The sequence below is a fragment of the Camelina sativa genome, chromosome 17 (assembly GCF_030686135.1).
Source record: "Camelina sativa cultivar CO46 ecotype springtype chromosome 17, ASM3068613v1".
In the NCBI taxonomy this organism is placed as follows: Eukaryota; Viridiplantae; Streptophyta; class Magnoliopsida; order Brassicales; family Brassicaceae; genus Camelina; species Camelina sativa.
Genome location: NC_141896.1, coordinates 12406471 through 12424168, shown reverse-complemented (window position 1 = coordinate 12424168; position 17698 = coordinate 12406471). Strand labels below are relative to the sequence as shown.

The following is a 17698-nucleotide window of genomic DNA, read 5'->3' as shown; positions in this document are numbered from 1 at the left end:
ATTAAAAAATATTATAAAAAATTTATTTAAAAAAATATATATTTCTAAATTTAAAATATATCATAGTTAACAAAAATAAAATTAAATATATCTCGCGTATCGCACGAGCCTATTTCTAGTATCGTATAAAATGAAGAAAGTTAGGAATATACTAACTAGCTTTAGTTCCTTGGCAAAAAAAGAAATAGAAAAACAAGGAAGTAAAATTTTCTTTCACGAGTGAATATTCAAAAGAGCCAGCAGCCCATTAGTTTCCGAATCATTTTTCAGTGCCTTCTCGCCATGATGAAATTTATAATTTCACGGTCAATAATCTAGAAGATGGAAGCCGAAAGTTAGTATTTCATTTGGATTTATAGTGTTGTCACAAGTTTTGATAAGAAGTTAGTTTGTATTTATAAAGTTTAGAAATTCAAGTCTTTTTGTCAAATGGTACCCAAGTAGCCAATCTTCTAAACTAATTTTGTGTTTCATATTCCTTACATATTCAATGGAGTGAGAAGCAAAAAATCAGCAATTGTGAAATAGGAAGAACGTACAACCAAAGCTGTTTCGTTGTTCGAATATTTTCGATTGCATAGCTGTAAGAAGCACATGCCTTAATTTACTCTCATTTTTTTTTTGTTATACAAGGCAAAATTCAGCCAACACTAACACAAAAAGAGATTTGAGAGATGGAGGAAGAACTCAAGAACTTCATCCTAGTTTGGATATCTGCAATGATCTCAGTATCATACTGTTACTACATCTCAGCCAATATCAAAACTGGCGTTCTTCGATTATTCTCTGTTCTTCCCATATGTGCTCTTTTTTTTGTTCTTCCTTTGCTCTTCTCATCTGTGCATTTCTCTAGCTCTACAGCATTTTACCTCTCCGAGATGGCCAGTTTAAAGCTCATCTTGTTTGCATTTGATAAAGGATCTCTTTTCCCAGTTGCCCCTAATCTCATCAAATTTGTTTGCTTCACTTGCTTCCCCATCAAGCTTCAGCAAAACCCTAAATCTCAACCATCTCTAAACCATTTCCACAAACGAGCTTATGCCATTAAAATCATGATATTTGGAGTTGTGTTACATGTCTACAATTACACTCATTTTCTTCCTCAGAATGTGCCATTGGGTCTATGTTTCTTGCATCTATACGTAGAGCTTGAGATTCTCTTAGATCCCCTTAAAGTTCTGCTAAGTATCGCTCTTGGGTGTGATCTCGAGCCACCATTTAACAAACCATACTTAGCCACCTCTCTTCAAGACTTTTGGGGTCGCCTTTGTGATGCGGACATCAGAACTAAACCAAACCGGGAGCATGGCGAACCAACCAGTCCACACACTAAACCGGTCCACGAAGAGCATCTTGGAGAATCTTTTCCCAAATGGAGTTCTGATCAAGCACAAAGAGAAGGGTTAATTATTCATCATCAAATTAACCCTAAGGAGTACAATGGTTCAAGAGGGATCAAGCATCAGCAAGTCAAATCACCTCATTGTTGGAATATGACTGTTGCACTCTTTTTCCCTTGTCTAGGGTTTTTCCCACTGGGTTTACCTAGAAAGGTTTTTAATGAGGCAACACCAAGTCATCAAGGAATCACTTACCATCCATCTGATTCAAAGATGGCACAAGAAGTCATAGCTGAAGTACTTGTTGAACTACTTGCTGGACCTGCTGAACTACTCGCTGACAGACATGCTGAACTACTTCCTGATGGACTTGAACTACTCGCGGATGAATCAGACATCGTTGCAAGTTATGAAGAGTTTCGGCCTTTTGACACTTGGACCAGTCCTAGAGGGAGCCCACACACCTATTTGATTCACCTAAGTCTCCAGCCCATGGAGAACAACCCAAGAGAAGACCCAAGTCCAAGCCACCCTTTGAATCATGTCCATTGATCTACTTGGAGCCAGATAAGGAAACTTTCATTTACATTCACTTGGACGTGTCCCAAAGCTACATATGGAAACCAGGAGAACCTCTAAAGCCACCAGAGAATATTTGGAGGATATTCACAAGCAATAATAGCCATTGGATCAGGCGGATTCAATCTTATTATTATTTGCTTTTTTCGGACCCGATTGTCATCAATGCACAACGACTACTTCCTAATCTAATCATGTGCATAGTCAAGTTTCCACAAGTGGCCAGAAGTTTCCAAGACGTCACAACTTCCTCCCCAAGTTAACGAGATACAAGACACATCTTTTTACCTTATTTGGACCAATTCTACACTTAATGGTCCAACGATCATATTTTCAATAATTGTTGTGATTTCTTTCTTGTTTTAGAACTCTAGAACGTGTGTAATCAGCCTATATATGCTGATCAGTTAGTCTCATTGTAAAAACACCCTTGATCATTTTTAAAGTAATAGAAACGTTTTCTTCTTTACAAAGTTTGAGTCTTTGTATTGCTTTGTTCTTTAGTTCTTTGTGAGTGATTCACTTAGTGCTTCAGAATCCTGCGGATTAAGTTTGTTGAGTGATTCAACATCCTTCATTCGTTCATTGATCGAGCGAGTCGATTATCCCACCGATTGAGCGAGTCAATCACCCATCTATCCATCGTACCACCCCTTGATTCACGAGAGAGTGCTTCAGAGCCAGCTCGTGAATTCCACCTTCCGCAAGATAAGCTTGGAATCTCTTGATCCTTGTGTGATCTTAAGTTGGAGTGATTCCAATCTTATATCATCTGGTATCAGAGCTTCAAAAGCTCCTATCCCCAAGGTTGTATCTTTTCAACCTATATCATTTTAATTTTTGTTATTTATTTATATTAATAAAACCTAAAACCAAATAAAAATTTTGTTTCTTGCTTTTTGTTCTTGTTTATTTGCTTCAGTTTCATTAAACAAAAAAAATTATTATTTGCTTTAGTTTATTATTTTGTTTTCGTATTTATTATTATTTTTTTTTTAAAAAGAAAATTCTGGTTTCTATTTTGTATTTAATCTTTTTTTTTTCTCCTTATTTGTTTGATTTACTTTTGATACATCTTTCTTTTGCTTGTGCAAGATTCTTCTATCACGAAGACCAGAGCAAATATGAAGTCCATTGAATTTTATTCAGATGAAGAAATCCAGAGAGAAGAGCCCTATCAAGTCACGTCGGATGAGGAAGATAACTTTGACGCTATCTCTTGGCAACGAGATGATAGTTCAGTTTCTGATTCAAGTGATGAACCAGATCGTGAAGCACCAGACCCAGAACCACCCGACTTATACAACACCAATACAGGCTATTCTAAACCATGGATTAAATTTAAAGATGATTTTTGTAGACATGGTTCAAAATCTCCACTGACCAAAATTATGTCTTTTTCAGGAAATGATAATTACATTAGGAAGGGAGACAACATGGAGTAGGATAGAGGAACAACAATGGGCTACCATTATCAATGTCTTAAAAAGAGAGAACAGAAGTCCAACCATCACATTTTTTCACACCAAGTGCCTACAACCTCACTTCAAGCAAAACCGAGAGACAAGTTATGTCGCACAAAGCCACAAGTGGTACAGGAAGTGACTCATGGAACATCAATTCGACCTAAACCACCTCCAAGTGGTAGACGTGATCCCCTATCGGAGAGAGACGCAAGGGCCACTAAGCTAAGAGGAGATGAGCTTAAACATGGCGTTAGTAGAGATCCATTGCTATCCAATCCCAACCAAACTTACAAGACCAATTTCAGGTTATCTCTAGACAATGGTTATGAATATTTTGGACCTGAATGTTTTGAGTTTGCAGGATGTAAAAGAGATTATCTACAATGGGAACTCAACATGGATAAGTATTTTAAATACTATTCCATTCCCAAAGAAGAGAGGCTTGAATACTGTCTTGAACAACTCATGGGAAACGCAAGGCTTTGGTGGAACCAAGCAGAAAAAGTTAGACGAAGGTTTAAGGAGCCAATACTCAAAACGTGGGGACAACTAAAGCTGCTTATGAGAGAGAGGTATGCACCTAAAATTCTGTCCCAGCCTAGTCAACACACTTACTCTTCAAAGGAACCAAGCCAAGAGAAAACTACACACCGGCGTGATAGTTCCAATCAAAACCCGGATCAAAATTCCGCCAAGGTAAGTGGCAAGAATATTGAGCTTAATTTTTATCAACAACTTGACCACGTGATGTACTTGCTTTCATCCAAAAGGTATGAGAAAGGTACAGGTGCAAAAGGAAAATCGGATCCCATACCTTCTCTAGAACCGCAAGACAAACCCAAGAAAGAAGAAGCCACATTGCTAGAGTTTAAACTGAATGTATCTAGCTCAAATGATTATTTATCGACATCAAGTTTAGAAATTCCCAATTCTAGATTAATGCGGTTGTCTTTGCCAAAGGTTATTGATGCAGGTCAATGTCTTAGCATGGATGACACATCTAAAGAGGTAGTCTACAAGGTAGCAACTTCAAAGGAAGTTGAGAATGACACAAGTTTTGAGGAACAACTTTTGGAAACAACATCTTCACAAGATTACCGAAATAAGGAGTATGAGCAAGCGAACCTTAAGGCACATGTGGAGATAAAACCAAGTTCAACACCATCTGATCTTGCTTCTAAGATCATCCCCATTAAGGCTAAGTTGATACCAAACAGTCTACATGGTATCCTAGTAAGTGAAACATATGATCTTGTTCGATATTGGAATAATTTGACAATTGATCGTAGCTTCAAACAACTTGTTTTAAATGATTCAACTTCAAGTATAATGCACTTGATTTTATCCTTAAGTGTCAAGCAAGATAAAGGTACCACAAACGTGTATAGTGATGAGCGAGAGACCACATCCAACATGATCTTAAGTTTTGAGCAAACAGAGAAGCTAGAAAGGCGTGATAACATGGAATCAAATCCAGAGCTTAAGTTGAGCAAGCTAGCCACTAGAGAAGATGAAGTTGACACAAACAACATCTTGTTTCAAGAAGAACCACCAGATCAATCATTAAATCAACCAACCTTGTTGATTTTGAATGATACACTCATCGATGAACTATGTCAAGTAAGTAACCCATTATTTCAATTTACTTCTATTAATTTGAATGATGTGATTATAAACTTGTTAGGACTTAAAGAGTGTGAGAAAAACATAGGTTATTTAAATAAACCTATGGAACCAATTTCTTGTATAGTAATTGATACAATTTGCAATATACTTAGTGTTACACTTTGTAGAAAAGAAATGGTTCAAACCAAAAATATTTTACATGTTTATATTGATCCCATGACTGTAGTAATGCACTTGTTCTTCGCCAAAAGTGTCAACAACATTGCAGGTACAAAAGAGGATCATAAAGGCGATTCACCGGAGATAAAGAGACCCATGAATATTCTACATCAAAACCGGGGTAAACCAGCGCCATTGGTGGTCACACCACTCAATAAGGAGACTAGGAGTGTCCCGAAATCTTGCTTAATTAAAGAGGAGCCACCGGATCTCAAAGCTCAAGCGCAGATCCAAAGAGGAGCTAAGCACGCTACACAATCAACCATGATACCGGATCAAAACCGAGGCGTGATCCTATCTTTCCTGCTCAAAGGAGAGCAACTTGATGCACCACACATCACAAAACCAAAACCATACCGAGGTAAGACCCTAAACTCCCAAAATCGAATGAAAGCTAACTTGCTTTCTCTTGGTGCAGATTGTACAGTTTCGAGGACGAAACTTTTTCAAGGGAGAGGGTATGATGCGGACATTAGAACTAAACCAAACCGGGAGCATGGCGAACCAACCAGTCCACACACCAAACCAGTCCACGAAGAGCATCTTGGAGAATCTTTTCCCAAATGGAGTTCTGATCAAGCACAAAGAGAAGGGTTAATTATTCATCATCAAATTAACCCTAAGGAGTACAATGGTTCAAGAGGGATCAAGCATCAGCAAGTCAAATCACCTCATTGTTGGAATATGACTGTTGCACTTTTTTTCCCTTGTCTAGGGTTTTTCCCACTGGGTTTACCTAGAAAGGTTTTTAATGAGGCAACACCAAGTCATCAAGGAATCACTTACCATCCATCTGATTCAAAGATGGCACAAGAAGTCATAGCTGAAGTACTTGTTGAACTACTTGCTGGACCTGCTGAACTACTCGCTGACAGACATGCTGAACTACTTCCTAATGGACTTGAACTACTCGCGGATGAATCAGACATCGTTGCAAGTTATGAAGAGTTTCGGCCTTTTGACACTTGGACCAGTCCTAGAGGGAGCCCACACACCTATTTGATTCACCACAAGTCTCCAGCCCATGGAGAACAACCCAAGAGAAGACCCAAGTCCAAGCCACCCTTTGAATCATGTCCATTGATCTACTTGGAGCCAGATAAGGAAACTTTCATTTACATTCACTTGGACGTGTCCCAAAGCTACATATGGAAACCAAGAGAACCTCTAAAGCCACCAGAGAATATTTGGAGGATATTCACAAGCAATAATAGCCATTGGATCAGGCGGATTCAATCTTATTATTACTTGCTCTTTTTGACCCGATTGTCATCAATGCACAACGACTACTTCCTAATCTAATCATGTGCATAGTCAAGTTTCCACAAGTGGCCAGAAGTTTCCAAGACGTCACAACTTCCTCCCCAAGTTAACGAGATACAAGACACATCTTCTTACCTTATTTGGATCAATTCTACACTTAATGGTCCAACGATCATATTTTCAATAATTGTTGTGATTTCTTTCTTGTTTTAGAACTCTAGTACGTGTGTAATCAGCCTATATATGCTGATCGTTAGTCTCATTGTAAAAACACCCTTGATCATTTTTAAAGTAATAGAAACGTTTTCTTCTTTACAAAGTTTGAGTCTTTGTATTGCTTTGTTCTTTAGTTCTTTGTGAGTGATTCACTTAGTGCTTCAGAATCTTGCGGATTAAGTTTGTTGAGTGATTCAACATCCTTCATTCGTTCATTGATCGAGCGAGTCGATTATCCCACCGATTGAGCGAGTCAATCACCCATCTATCCATCGTACCACCCCTTGATTCTTGAGAGAGTGCTTCAGAGCCAGCTCGTGAATTCCACCTTCCGCAAGATAAGCTTGGAATCTCTTGATCCTTGTGTGATCTTAAGTTGGAGTGATTCCAATCTTATATCACTTTGGAATCTCATGGTCTCGGCTATCCTCCGGTCAGGCGTCTACAATCCTGTGCGGTGCGCTTGACATCCCATAATGAATTCCGGTTGGGCTAGATTCATGGGGTATTTGGTAGCGTTCCTTGTCTCCGGTCTGTTTCATGAGCTTGTATACTTCTATATAACCCGTGAGACTCCTACATGGGAGGTCACTATGTTCTTTGTGTTAAATGGGGTTTGCACGGGGACGGAGGTGGCTGTTAAGAGGACAGCGTTTTTACGGCAGTGGTGGCCAGTGAAGTCGTCAGTGTCACGGCTTCTCACGATGGGCTTTGTGTTTGTCACCGGGGGTTTTCTGTTTTTCCCTCAGTTTATACGGAGTGGCATGATGGAGAGACGCGCCAATGAAACCTTGTTTTTCTTTGATTTCGTGAAGCGCAAGTTTTCCATTTTTAGGTTGTAAACTACTGATCGCAGTTCTCTCGTTTCTGCATGTGCATGTGCATTGCTAATGTCATTATTTCGTAAAATTGGGGAACAAAACTAAAAGAACCATGTAATCTTATTGTATTTTTAAACTAAAACTAAAAAAAAATGTAAATTAAAATTGTTGTTTTATCTCGTTATTAATAATATTATGTAAAAAAAAAAAAATATTATGTAAGTTCCAACTTGTAATATCAAAAGTGATGTGCAGCATATCTTTTGGTTTTAGCGTTGCATGCAAAATCATTTTTGATGTTAAAGAATCGTGCTATGTTTACCTCTAAAGCTAATTTCGGTCATTCTTCAAAGCCAAAGAGAATTGTTCATAAAGAACAACACAAAAACACAAGTTTCTTAGATAATAGTTTTTTCATATCGATTCTACAATAGACGAGATGCTTAAATACACAAAACATAAACTGACTCCTAAGAACGTGAATAGTGGGCAGAGAAACACATTCCCGCTAAATATTAAAATAACTAAATGCTTGGCCACGTCAACTTCTTCCTTGAGTTGTATTGGATCTCATCATGGTATAGATTCAAAACTGTCTAGTAATAAAACAAAGATCTTTCTTAGGTGTAATTGCATAAAACGATTAAGTTGAATCAGGGCCCCGATAATTTATGTATATTGTTATAATAAACCAAGCCAAACTGAAGATTGGTACTGATGCGATCGACGGACACGGTCGCAGTACGGACGAAAAGGTCGCTCTCAGGCCGATCGAACTAGGAGAGATTTTTCCTCGGACAAGACTCGATGAAACGAGTCTAGAGAGGAAACGAACGAGGGAAACAAGAGATGAGCGAAAACAATTGAGCGGATTGGAAGATCAGACTTTTGGCCTCGATCTGGTCGAATGGCTACGGTAGGCTGCGAGCGGCTGCAAAGGGCTACGAACGGTTACGATGCGGAACAATGGAGGTTGCGAGAGGTTGCGATACGGAACGATGGTGAACTCAAGAATTTTCGAAGGAATGATGATGGTTTGCGAAGGTGGATCGAACAACGACACGCGTGGATTGGCTCGCCACACGATACGGCCACTAGCGAACGACGAACCCGGTTCGAAGTTAGCTAGGATTCTCTCGATAGTTCAATCCCGGATTGAGACTAAAGAAAGGAGTGAGACAAGATCAAAGAATCTCTCTTTGAGGAAAAGTTTTTATTTCATTCAAGTCTAAAGGCTACAAAATGTCTAAGAGAGGGTTTAAATAGCTAGGTTAAGAGAAGGCTTAAGGACACGCGGACTCGCGATGGTCCGCACACTTGTCCTTTGACGTGTTCTCTTTGAAATAGAACACGTCGCTCTCTTTGACCAACAAACTTAACCACAAACACTCTCAACGTTCAAAAGAAGATTCTAGAGTTCAAATTAAAACGCACATCATAAGTAAAAAAAAAAAGAAAACCGTATTTGGCCTTGGCGTAGGAAACAACTTGGCTTTGGACGTTGTGCATTGAAGCTCCTCGCCTCGTTAAAACTTCCTCCGGTAAACCACTTGGAAAAAAGCCAGAGTGAGGAAAAAGAGCACGATTCCTCACTTGCAATGACTTGGTTGGCTTCACCCTTGGGTAAGAGTGAAGGCCATGCGAACTGTTTCTTCATTGTCTTTGGTTGGGTCGCGGTGTTGGACGAACGCTCGGACAAAGAGGTTGATCCTCTACTTGGTGGCTTTGGCGGAGCTCCTTGACCTTGTCGTGGCTCCCGGGAGGATCGCTGGAACCTTGGCCGTGCTCGGTGCTGGAGTCTCGGTTGCATTCGACGCGTTTTGGTCGCGTCCGGTGCGTCTCGGTCGTCTCGGTCGGGTTCCAGTTCTGTGCTCACATCATTCCCTCCCCCTTGAAAAGTCTTTGTCCCCAAAACTTCTTCGTCGTCACCTACATCAAATGGAACGAGGTCAGTAACGTTGAAGGAAGTAGATGTAGTATACTCACCTGGTATTTCGAGTCGGTAGGCATTGTCATTGATCTTCTCGATGACTCTGAATGGTCCGTCTCCGCATGGGCTAAGCTTGTCCTTTCTCTTCTGCTGGAACCGCTCCGGCCTCAAGTGCAACCAAACCCAATTGCCTGGTGTGAACAACATCGGTTTGCGTCCGCGGTTCAAGAAGCGCGCATACTGTTCGGTCCTTCTCTTGATGTTTGCTCGAACCTCCTCGTGCAGCTTCTTGACTAACTCTGCTCTCGCGGCTCCATCTTGATTCTCGGTCTCGTCCGGTGGTAGAGGTAGGAGATCCATAGGTAAAAGCGGCTTGAATCCATAGGCAACTTCGAACGGAGACTTCTTTGTTGAAGAATGGACAGCTTGGTTGAAAGCGAATTCAATAAGGGGAATGCACTCGAGCCATGAACCCTTGTTGCTCGCGATCGCCATCCAAAGCAAGGCTCCTATTGACCGGTTCACAACCTCAGTCTAGCCGTCAGTTTGCGGATGAGCGGCAGTGGAATATAGGAGCTTGGTGCCAAGTTTCTTCCACAGTGTTTGCCAGAAGTGGCCAAGGAACTTTGGATCTCGGTCGGAGATGATAGTGCGCGGTAAGTCGTGAAGTCTGATTACTTGACTGAAAAAAAGGTTCGCCAGTTGCACAGCGTCGTTGTTCTTGTTGCAAGGTATAAAGTGCGCTATCTTCGAAAACCTGTCCACCACAACCATTATATTGTCCTTATGTGCTAAGAGAGGTAGGCCGAGGATGAAATCTATCGACAAGTCGATCCAAGGTGCTGTTGACACTGGTAGAGGCATGTAGAGGCTGTGGAGGTGAGTTGTTAACTTTGAAGCTCGACACACTAAGCAGCGTCCGCAGTGTTTCTCGACCATGCTGCGCATCTTCGGCCAATAGAAATGCTCTTGAAGTACGGCTAGCGTCTTGGTGATACCAAAGTGTCCGGACAAACCTCCACTGTGAGCTTCTCGAACTGGTAACTCGCGAATGGATCCGGTGGGGATACAAAGCCGTCGGCCTCAAAACAAGAACCCTTCATGCAAGTAGAACTCGGTGTAGATTCCTTTTCCATGGTTCTTGAAACAATCACCAAACTCCACATCATTAGCGTACGCGTCTTTAATGCTTTCGAACCCCAAAACTCGAGCGTCCATTGTAGTGATCAAGGCGTGCCTTCGTGAGAATGCGTCGGCAACAATGTTCTCCTTTCCCTTCTTGTATTTGATCACATATGGAAATGATTCAATGAACTCAAACCACTTCGCGTGTCTCCTCTTGAGGTTGGTCTGGCCGCGCAAGTGCTTCATCGCCTCGTGATCGGTGTAAATCACGAACTCTCGAGCCAACAGATAGTGCTGCCAAACCTCCATTGTGCGGACGAGGGCGTAGAGGTCCTTGTCATAGGTGGGATAGTTGAGCGTGGCGCCACTAAGCTTCTCGCTGAAGTAAGCCACCGGTTTGCCTCCTTGAGTGAGAACCGCACCGATGCCTACACCAGACGCGTCGCACTCTACTTCAAACGTCTTGTTGAAGTCAGGCATGGTAAGTAGTGGGGCTTGAGTGAGTCGCCTTTTGAGCTCCTTGAACGCTCTCTCTTGTTCTTCTCCCCATTGAAACTCCCGGTTTTTCTTGATTACTGCGGTGAGGGGCGCCACGACCGTACTGAAATCCTTCACGAGCCTCCGATAGAAGCTTGCGAGGCCATGGAATGATCGAACGTGTGAGATGCTTGTAGGCGTAGGCCACTCCTCTATGGCGCGAATCTTCTCTCCATCTACCTTGAGACCCTGCAAACTTACAACAAAATCTACAAACACTAACTCATCAGCAGCAAAGACGCACTTTTTCAAGTTGGCGTACAATTGCTCTTCGCGGAGGGTAAGTAAGACAGACTCAAGGTTCTTAACATGATCCGACAAACTAGTACTATATACGAGAACGTCATCAAAGTAAACTACCACAAACTTATTAATGAAAGCTCTTAAGACGTGATTCATAAGGCGCATAAATGTAGAAGGAGCGTTAGAAAGACCGAATGGCATTACCAACCATTCGTACAAACCATGTTTTGTCTTGAACGCTCTCTTCCATTCATCACCCTCCTTCATGCTAACCTGGTGATAACCGCTCTTAAGATCGATCTTTGAGAAGACGCTTGAGCTGCTTAGTTTGTCGAGCATATCGTCCAGCCTTGGAATGGGATGTCGATACTTGATGGTGATATTGTTGACGGCTCGACAGTCAACGCACATGCGCCATGAACCGTCCTTCTTAGGCACGAGCAAGACAGGAACTGCACACAGGCTCAAACTCTCTCGGACGTAACCCTGGGACATAAGCTCGGACACTTGGCGCTCGAGCTCTTTCACTTCCTCCGGGTTGACTCGATACGCGGGCCGGTTCAGGAGTTGAGCTCCGGACACGAGGTCGATCTGGTGTTCAATGCTTCTGATCGGTGGTAAACCTTCGGACAGTTCTTCCGGGAACACGTCAGCGAAGCGCCAAAGAACGTCTCTTATCGTGTCCGGTAAGGCGTCTATCAAACCTTTGAGTCCTGCGACCAATGAGTCTCGAAAAACCATCAGTAACACTTGGTTAGAGTCCTTAAGGGACTTCCTAACAACACCATATTGAATCAAAAAGTTCTTTTTATCGTCCGAATCTTTTGACAATTTTGATTGCATTTCATGAACTTGCGTGGGGCTTAAGGGTTTCAAGCAAATACGTTTATTGTCATGGACGAAGTAATATTGGTTGATGTGGCCGCAATGAGTGGTTCTCTTATCAAACTGCCATGGTCGCCCCAATAGGAGGTAGCTAGCATGCATAGGAACCATGTTACATAGAACTTGGTCCTTATACGGACCTACACTAAACGGGACCGTGACTTATTCCTTCACATGAATCACGGTCTTGTCATTCAACCATTTTAAACGATAGGGTCGAGGGTGGTTTGTGGTTTCGAGAGATAATTTCTTGACTAGACTGGAGCTTGCGACATTAGTGCAAGATCCACCGTCTATAATCAAGCCACAAACCTTCCCACTTACAGTGCAACGGGTGTGGAAGATGTTGTCGCACTGGCTTGCGTCGTTGGCGGTTGCTACGCTGGTGTTGAGGATGCGTTGGATCATCAGGAGCTCCCCAACGTCTGGCTCAGCTATGGCCTCTTCAAGCTGTTCCTCGACTCGATCTTTCACCTCGGCCTCTTCTCCGTCAGACTCGAGCTCCCCGAACTCGGTAATGATCATCGTGCGCGCATTTGGACACTCTCAAGCGTAGTGGCCTCTCCCTTGACATTTGAAACACATAATGTCGCGGCTCCGGACGTCAGTGGTGTTACGTCGCGGGTCTTGACGCTCGTTGGTGGCCGGCTCTCTCGGTTTGAACCTTGTGTCGAGGTTGGTCGCCTTCGGCTTTTCTTGGGGCCGGTTTGATGTTGACGCATTAGGAGACCAGTTTGGAACTCCTTGAGCTCTGGTTCGACTTGAGGCGACGTTCTTCTTCTTAATTTGTCCCTCAATTTGCACCGATAGATGCAACAACTCCTCGAAGCCTTGATAAGGCTGGCGTTCGACCTTGCGTGCGATTTGGTCTTGTAAACCGTCCAAGAATTGCGCCATGAGAGACTCTTCGGAGTCTTTGACTTGTAGACGATTGCGCAAATGTTTGAACTCCTCGAAGTACTCTTCCACCGATTGCGTGCCTTGTGTAAGCCTTCAGAACTTCTTTTGAAGCTCGCGGTGGTAGAACGGTGGAACATAACGCCTTCGCATCTCAGACTTTAAGACCTCCCAAATGGTGATTGACCGGTCTCGGTTACGGTGTTGCTCAGCTTCAAGTCAATCCCACCAGGTAAGAGCGTAGTCGGTGAATTAAGCTACAGCGTACTGGACTTTGCGCAACTCCGGGTAGTTGTGACACGAGTATAAGTGGTCCATTCGGCTCTCCCATTCAAGATAGGCCTCCGGGTCAGATTTTCCGGCGAACGTGGGCGCTATCATCTTGTGAACAGGCTCGTGATGTCTTGGAGCTTCATCATATGGGTCATCACGTCGATGACGTCGTCTAGGCCTTGGCTCATAATCCTCTTCGGACTGGTCGCTTTGCTCCGGCTCTTGGCGTTGACGCCGCATCGGTAAGAGTTCTTCCCTTGGTGGGTTTAATAACTCAAGACGGTTCATACGCTCGGCTAGTTGTTTAATGCCGTTGCGTAAAGCTGCGAGAGTGACTTCTATCTCGGGTGGAGGTAGAGGATTCGCTGTTGGTTGCTGATCGGCCATCGTACGGACGGTCAACGGTGAAGTGGAGCTTCTCACGCGGCTTGCTTGAAATTAAACCTTGACAAAACAGAAAGCGAATATCCGTGAGTATCTTAAGTTCAAAGGACCACAAAGGAGATTTTTATTTCGTCACCAAATGATTGAAGACAGCTCACAAAAATTCAAACCTATGACTAAACAAAAGCAAAAGCAAAAGTGCAAAACGACAAGAAATGCTCTATGACCAAAAACAAGACTACGTAACAAGACTCTAGCTTTATCGACTTAAAAAAACGCCTAACAACACAACACATGCACCAAATTAAACCAAATGACTAATCGGAATATGCGGAACGAGATAAAGCATACTAGACTACCAAACAAGCTCAAGATCAAAACTTTAAACAAAAGGGATGAGTTTTAAAAAGGTACAACCTTGCAGGAGCTTTTGAAGCTCTGATACCAGCTGATGCGATCGACGGACGCGGTCGCAGTATGGACGGAAAGGTCTCTCGGGCCGATCGAACTAGGAGAGACTTTCCTCAGACAAGGCTCGATGAAACGAGTCTAGAGAGGAAACGAACGAGGGAAACGAGAGATGATCAAAAACGAAGGAGCGGATTGGAAGATCGGACTTTTGGCCTCGATTTGGTCGAACGGCTACGGTAGGCTGTGAGTGGCTGCGAAGGGCTACAAACGGTTACGACGTGGAACGATGGAGGTTGCGAGAGGTTGTGATACAGAACGATGGTGAACTCGAGAAGTTGTGAAGGAACGATGATGGTTTGTGAAGGTGGATCGAACGACGACACGCGTGGATTGGCTCGCCACACAATACGGCCACTAGCGAACGACGAACCCGGTTCGAAGTTAGCTAAGTTTCTCTCGATAGTTCAATCCCGGATTGAGACTAAAGAAAGGAGTGAGACAAGATCAAAGAATCTCTCTTTGAGGAAATTTTTTTTTATTTCATTCAAGTCTAAAGGCTACAAAATGTCTAAGAGAGGGTGTAAATAGCTAGGTTAAGAGAAGGCTTAAGGACACGCGGACTCGCGATGGTGCGCACACTTATCCTTTGACGTGTTCTCTTTGAAATAGAACACGTCGCTGTCTTTGACCAACAAACTTAACCACAAAACACTCTCAACGTTCAAAAGAAGATTCTAGAGTTCTAATTAAAATGCACAACATAAGTAAAAAAAAAAGAAAACCGTCTTTGGCCTTGGCGCGGGAAACGACTTGGCTTCGAACGTTGTGCATTGAAGCTCTTTGCCTCGTTAAAACCTCCTTCGGTAAACCACTTGGGAAAATCCCAGAGTGAGGAAAAAGAGTACGATTCCTCACTTACAATGACTTGGTTGCCTTCACCCTTGGATAAGAGTGAAGGCCATGCGAACTGTTTCTTCATGGTCTTTGGTCGGGTCGCGGTGTTGGACGAACGCTCGGACAAAGAGGTTAATCCTCTGCTTGGTGGCTTTGGCGGAGCTCCTTGACCTTGTTGTGGCTCCCGGGAGGATTGCTGGAACCTTGGCCGTGCTCGATGCTGGAGTCTCGGTCGCGTTCGCCGCGTCTTGGTCAGGCGTCTCGGTCACGACCGGTCCGTATTGGTCGTCTTGGTCGGGTTCTGGTTCTGTGCTTACATCAGGTACGGTTGCTGATTTTAGAGAACTGGAACTTGACAAAAACTCGGCTAAACTGGAAGAAACCAACTAATCTAAACCATCCACGACCAAAGAAGTCATCCTCCACCTCCTCAACTGTTCCAGATTATCGATCTCCCTGCCATTGAAAACAAACATGTTCTTTGATCCGTCAGAGGTACACATCGAATTCCTTGTAGTTTGATATGTTCTTCTATATTACTGTATATCTACGTTATGCTTACCTTGACTTTAAGGATCATATCTACGTAACTACGATATGCTCAAGTTATTTTAATTTCCGTAACCTTAACTTTATAATATGAGTTTATATTTTTCTAGGTACTTTGTTGTGGCAGTAAATTGATCTCCATGTAGTTCAACTTCTACGTGATTCTGGATGACAAACAATATATGCATGCAGAACCAACTGTGATTCCATGGAAAACGGTCAATTTCTCTATGAACTATATGTTATTTTATCGCATTTATATATGATATACACATATTTTACCCTGTTTAAGCAAAGTTTATCCTTCTCTTTTGCATTGTTTATTAGGATAGAAATTGCATGACATTTGCATGTTTGCTTGCATAAACATGTGATTTAGGACCTTTTGGAGCATGGAAATAAGCTACAAGAGAAGATAGAATATCCAGTGAAGCTGATCAAGGCCAATAAGAGGGATAAAGCAAGTGTTCAAAGTCACTCGACCAGACACACAACCGAGCAGGTAGAAGGACCCGACCAAGAGGCAACAAGAAGCAGAAGGCACTCGGCCATGCACTCGACTGAGCAAATGGTCGAGCACTTATCTAGCCACCTTTGTATTTTGTCTTGTAGTTAAGTAGGGCTACCCCTTCCTCCTATAAAAGGACATTGTACCCTATGGCTGTGAGAGAGAGAGAGTCAGACCACAAAAAGCACTAAAAAACCTAGTTTTACCTTATTTAGCATATCTTGTTCCTTTTGCATCTTTTAGTACTTTTAGCACTTTGTAATTCTCATAACTTTGGATATGTTGAGAATTTGATCTTGCTTCTTTGTATTAAGTTGTAGATCTCATCATCATCTATCTATTTATTTCTCATCATTTTCTGGGTTTATGTTCTTCATCATATCATGTGTAGATCTGAGTAGTGAACTAGGATCTTAGAGATGGGTTAGGCTGATAAAGAGTTATGATTATCTAGACTGTTCAAGCTTGTTTGTTTATAAATCTCTTCCAGATTAGGTGTTCTCTATGATATCTTTGTTCTGAGAAGTTAAGGATATATCTCAGGTTTCCTTTCATTTAAAAGATGTTTAGGATGCTAGAATAGAATACTACTGGAGATTACTGTGCCTAACCTAAGAGATTAGTTATCTAGGGTGGTTTTTGACAAATAATGATCTGGATCTTTAATGCTTGTTTATCCATGTATTAGCTAGTGAGAACTAAGTCTAAGAGTGTTTAAACCTGATTACCATTGTCATGAGAATGGATTAGTAAGTATTGGAGACCATTGTCTAGGGATATCTCTTATTGATTGAGTTTTGTTGATCAGTCTAGGTAGTTATAGCTTAATACCAACCCATGAATCCCATCTCTAGGACATGTTTTATATATTGATTGTCAGTTTTATTGCTCATATCTGCTTTCTGTCTTGTTACATTACATTCTAGGTTGTTTAATAATCTATGTTCTTCTTTCTAGCACCACTCGACCCTGTCACTCGACCACACTCTTACTTAGCTTGGTCGAGTGCTTGCTCGAGCACCATCTCGTTTACTTTGTTTATGCTTTTCATCATTCCAGTTTCATTTCCTTGCACTTGTTTCTATTTAGTGTAGTTTCTGCATTGTTCATCTTAGTTCTTATTGTATTTAGTATTGTTTAAGTAAATGCAATGCAGAATGTTAGCATCAAAACCACATTCATATTTGGCTTAAATGCAATGACATTTCTTATTGTATTTAGTACTGTTTAACAATCCTAATGACAGATATGTAAATGCAAATTAAGCCAAATATGAATGTGGTTCATTGCACTTACATATCTGTCTTTAGGATTGTTAGCATCAAAACCACATTCATATTTGGCTTAATTTGAATAAGTGTTCATATCTTGATTGTTTGCATATGAACCTTTATGGATTGACATCTCTTATATTACAACAACATAAGATAAATGAAACTCTTTGCATCCCATCTGATCATCATAGGCTAAGTCTGATTGTTTGTTATCATTCATTCATTCATAGGTTAAGATAGAAGAACTCATATCTCAAT

General features: G+C 41.9%; 1 protein-coding gene and 1 pseudogene across 1 annotated transcript; both read left to right on the top strand.

The window, feature by feature from the left end:
* Nucleotides 1-674: 674 nt before the first annotated feature.
* On the top strand, nucleotides 675-7551 carry LOC147923584 (putative long-chain-alcohol O-fatty-acyltransferase 9; annotated as a pseudogene).
* On the top strand, nucleotides 3782-5879 carry LOC147923585 (uncharacterized). The gene is made up of 2 exons (XM_087494177.1): nucleotides 3782-5613; nucleotides 5654-5879. The coding sequence occupies exons 1-2, from the start codon at nucleotides 3782-3784 to the stop codon at nucleotides 5826-5828; spliced, it is 2007 nt and encodes a 668-aa protein (XP_087350303.1). The 3' UTR covers nucleotides 5829-5879.
* Nucleotides 7552-17698: the final 10147 nt, after the last annotated feature.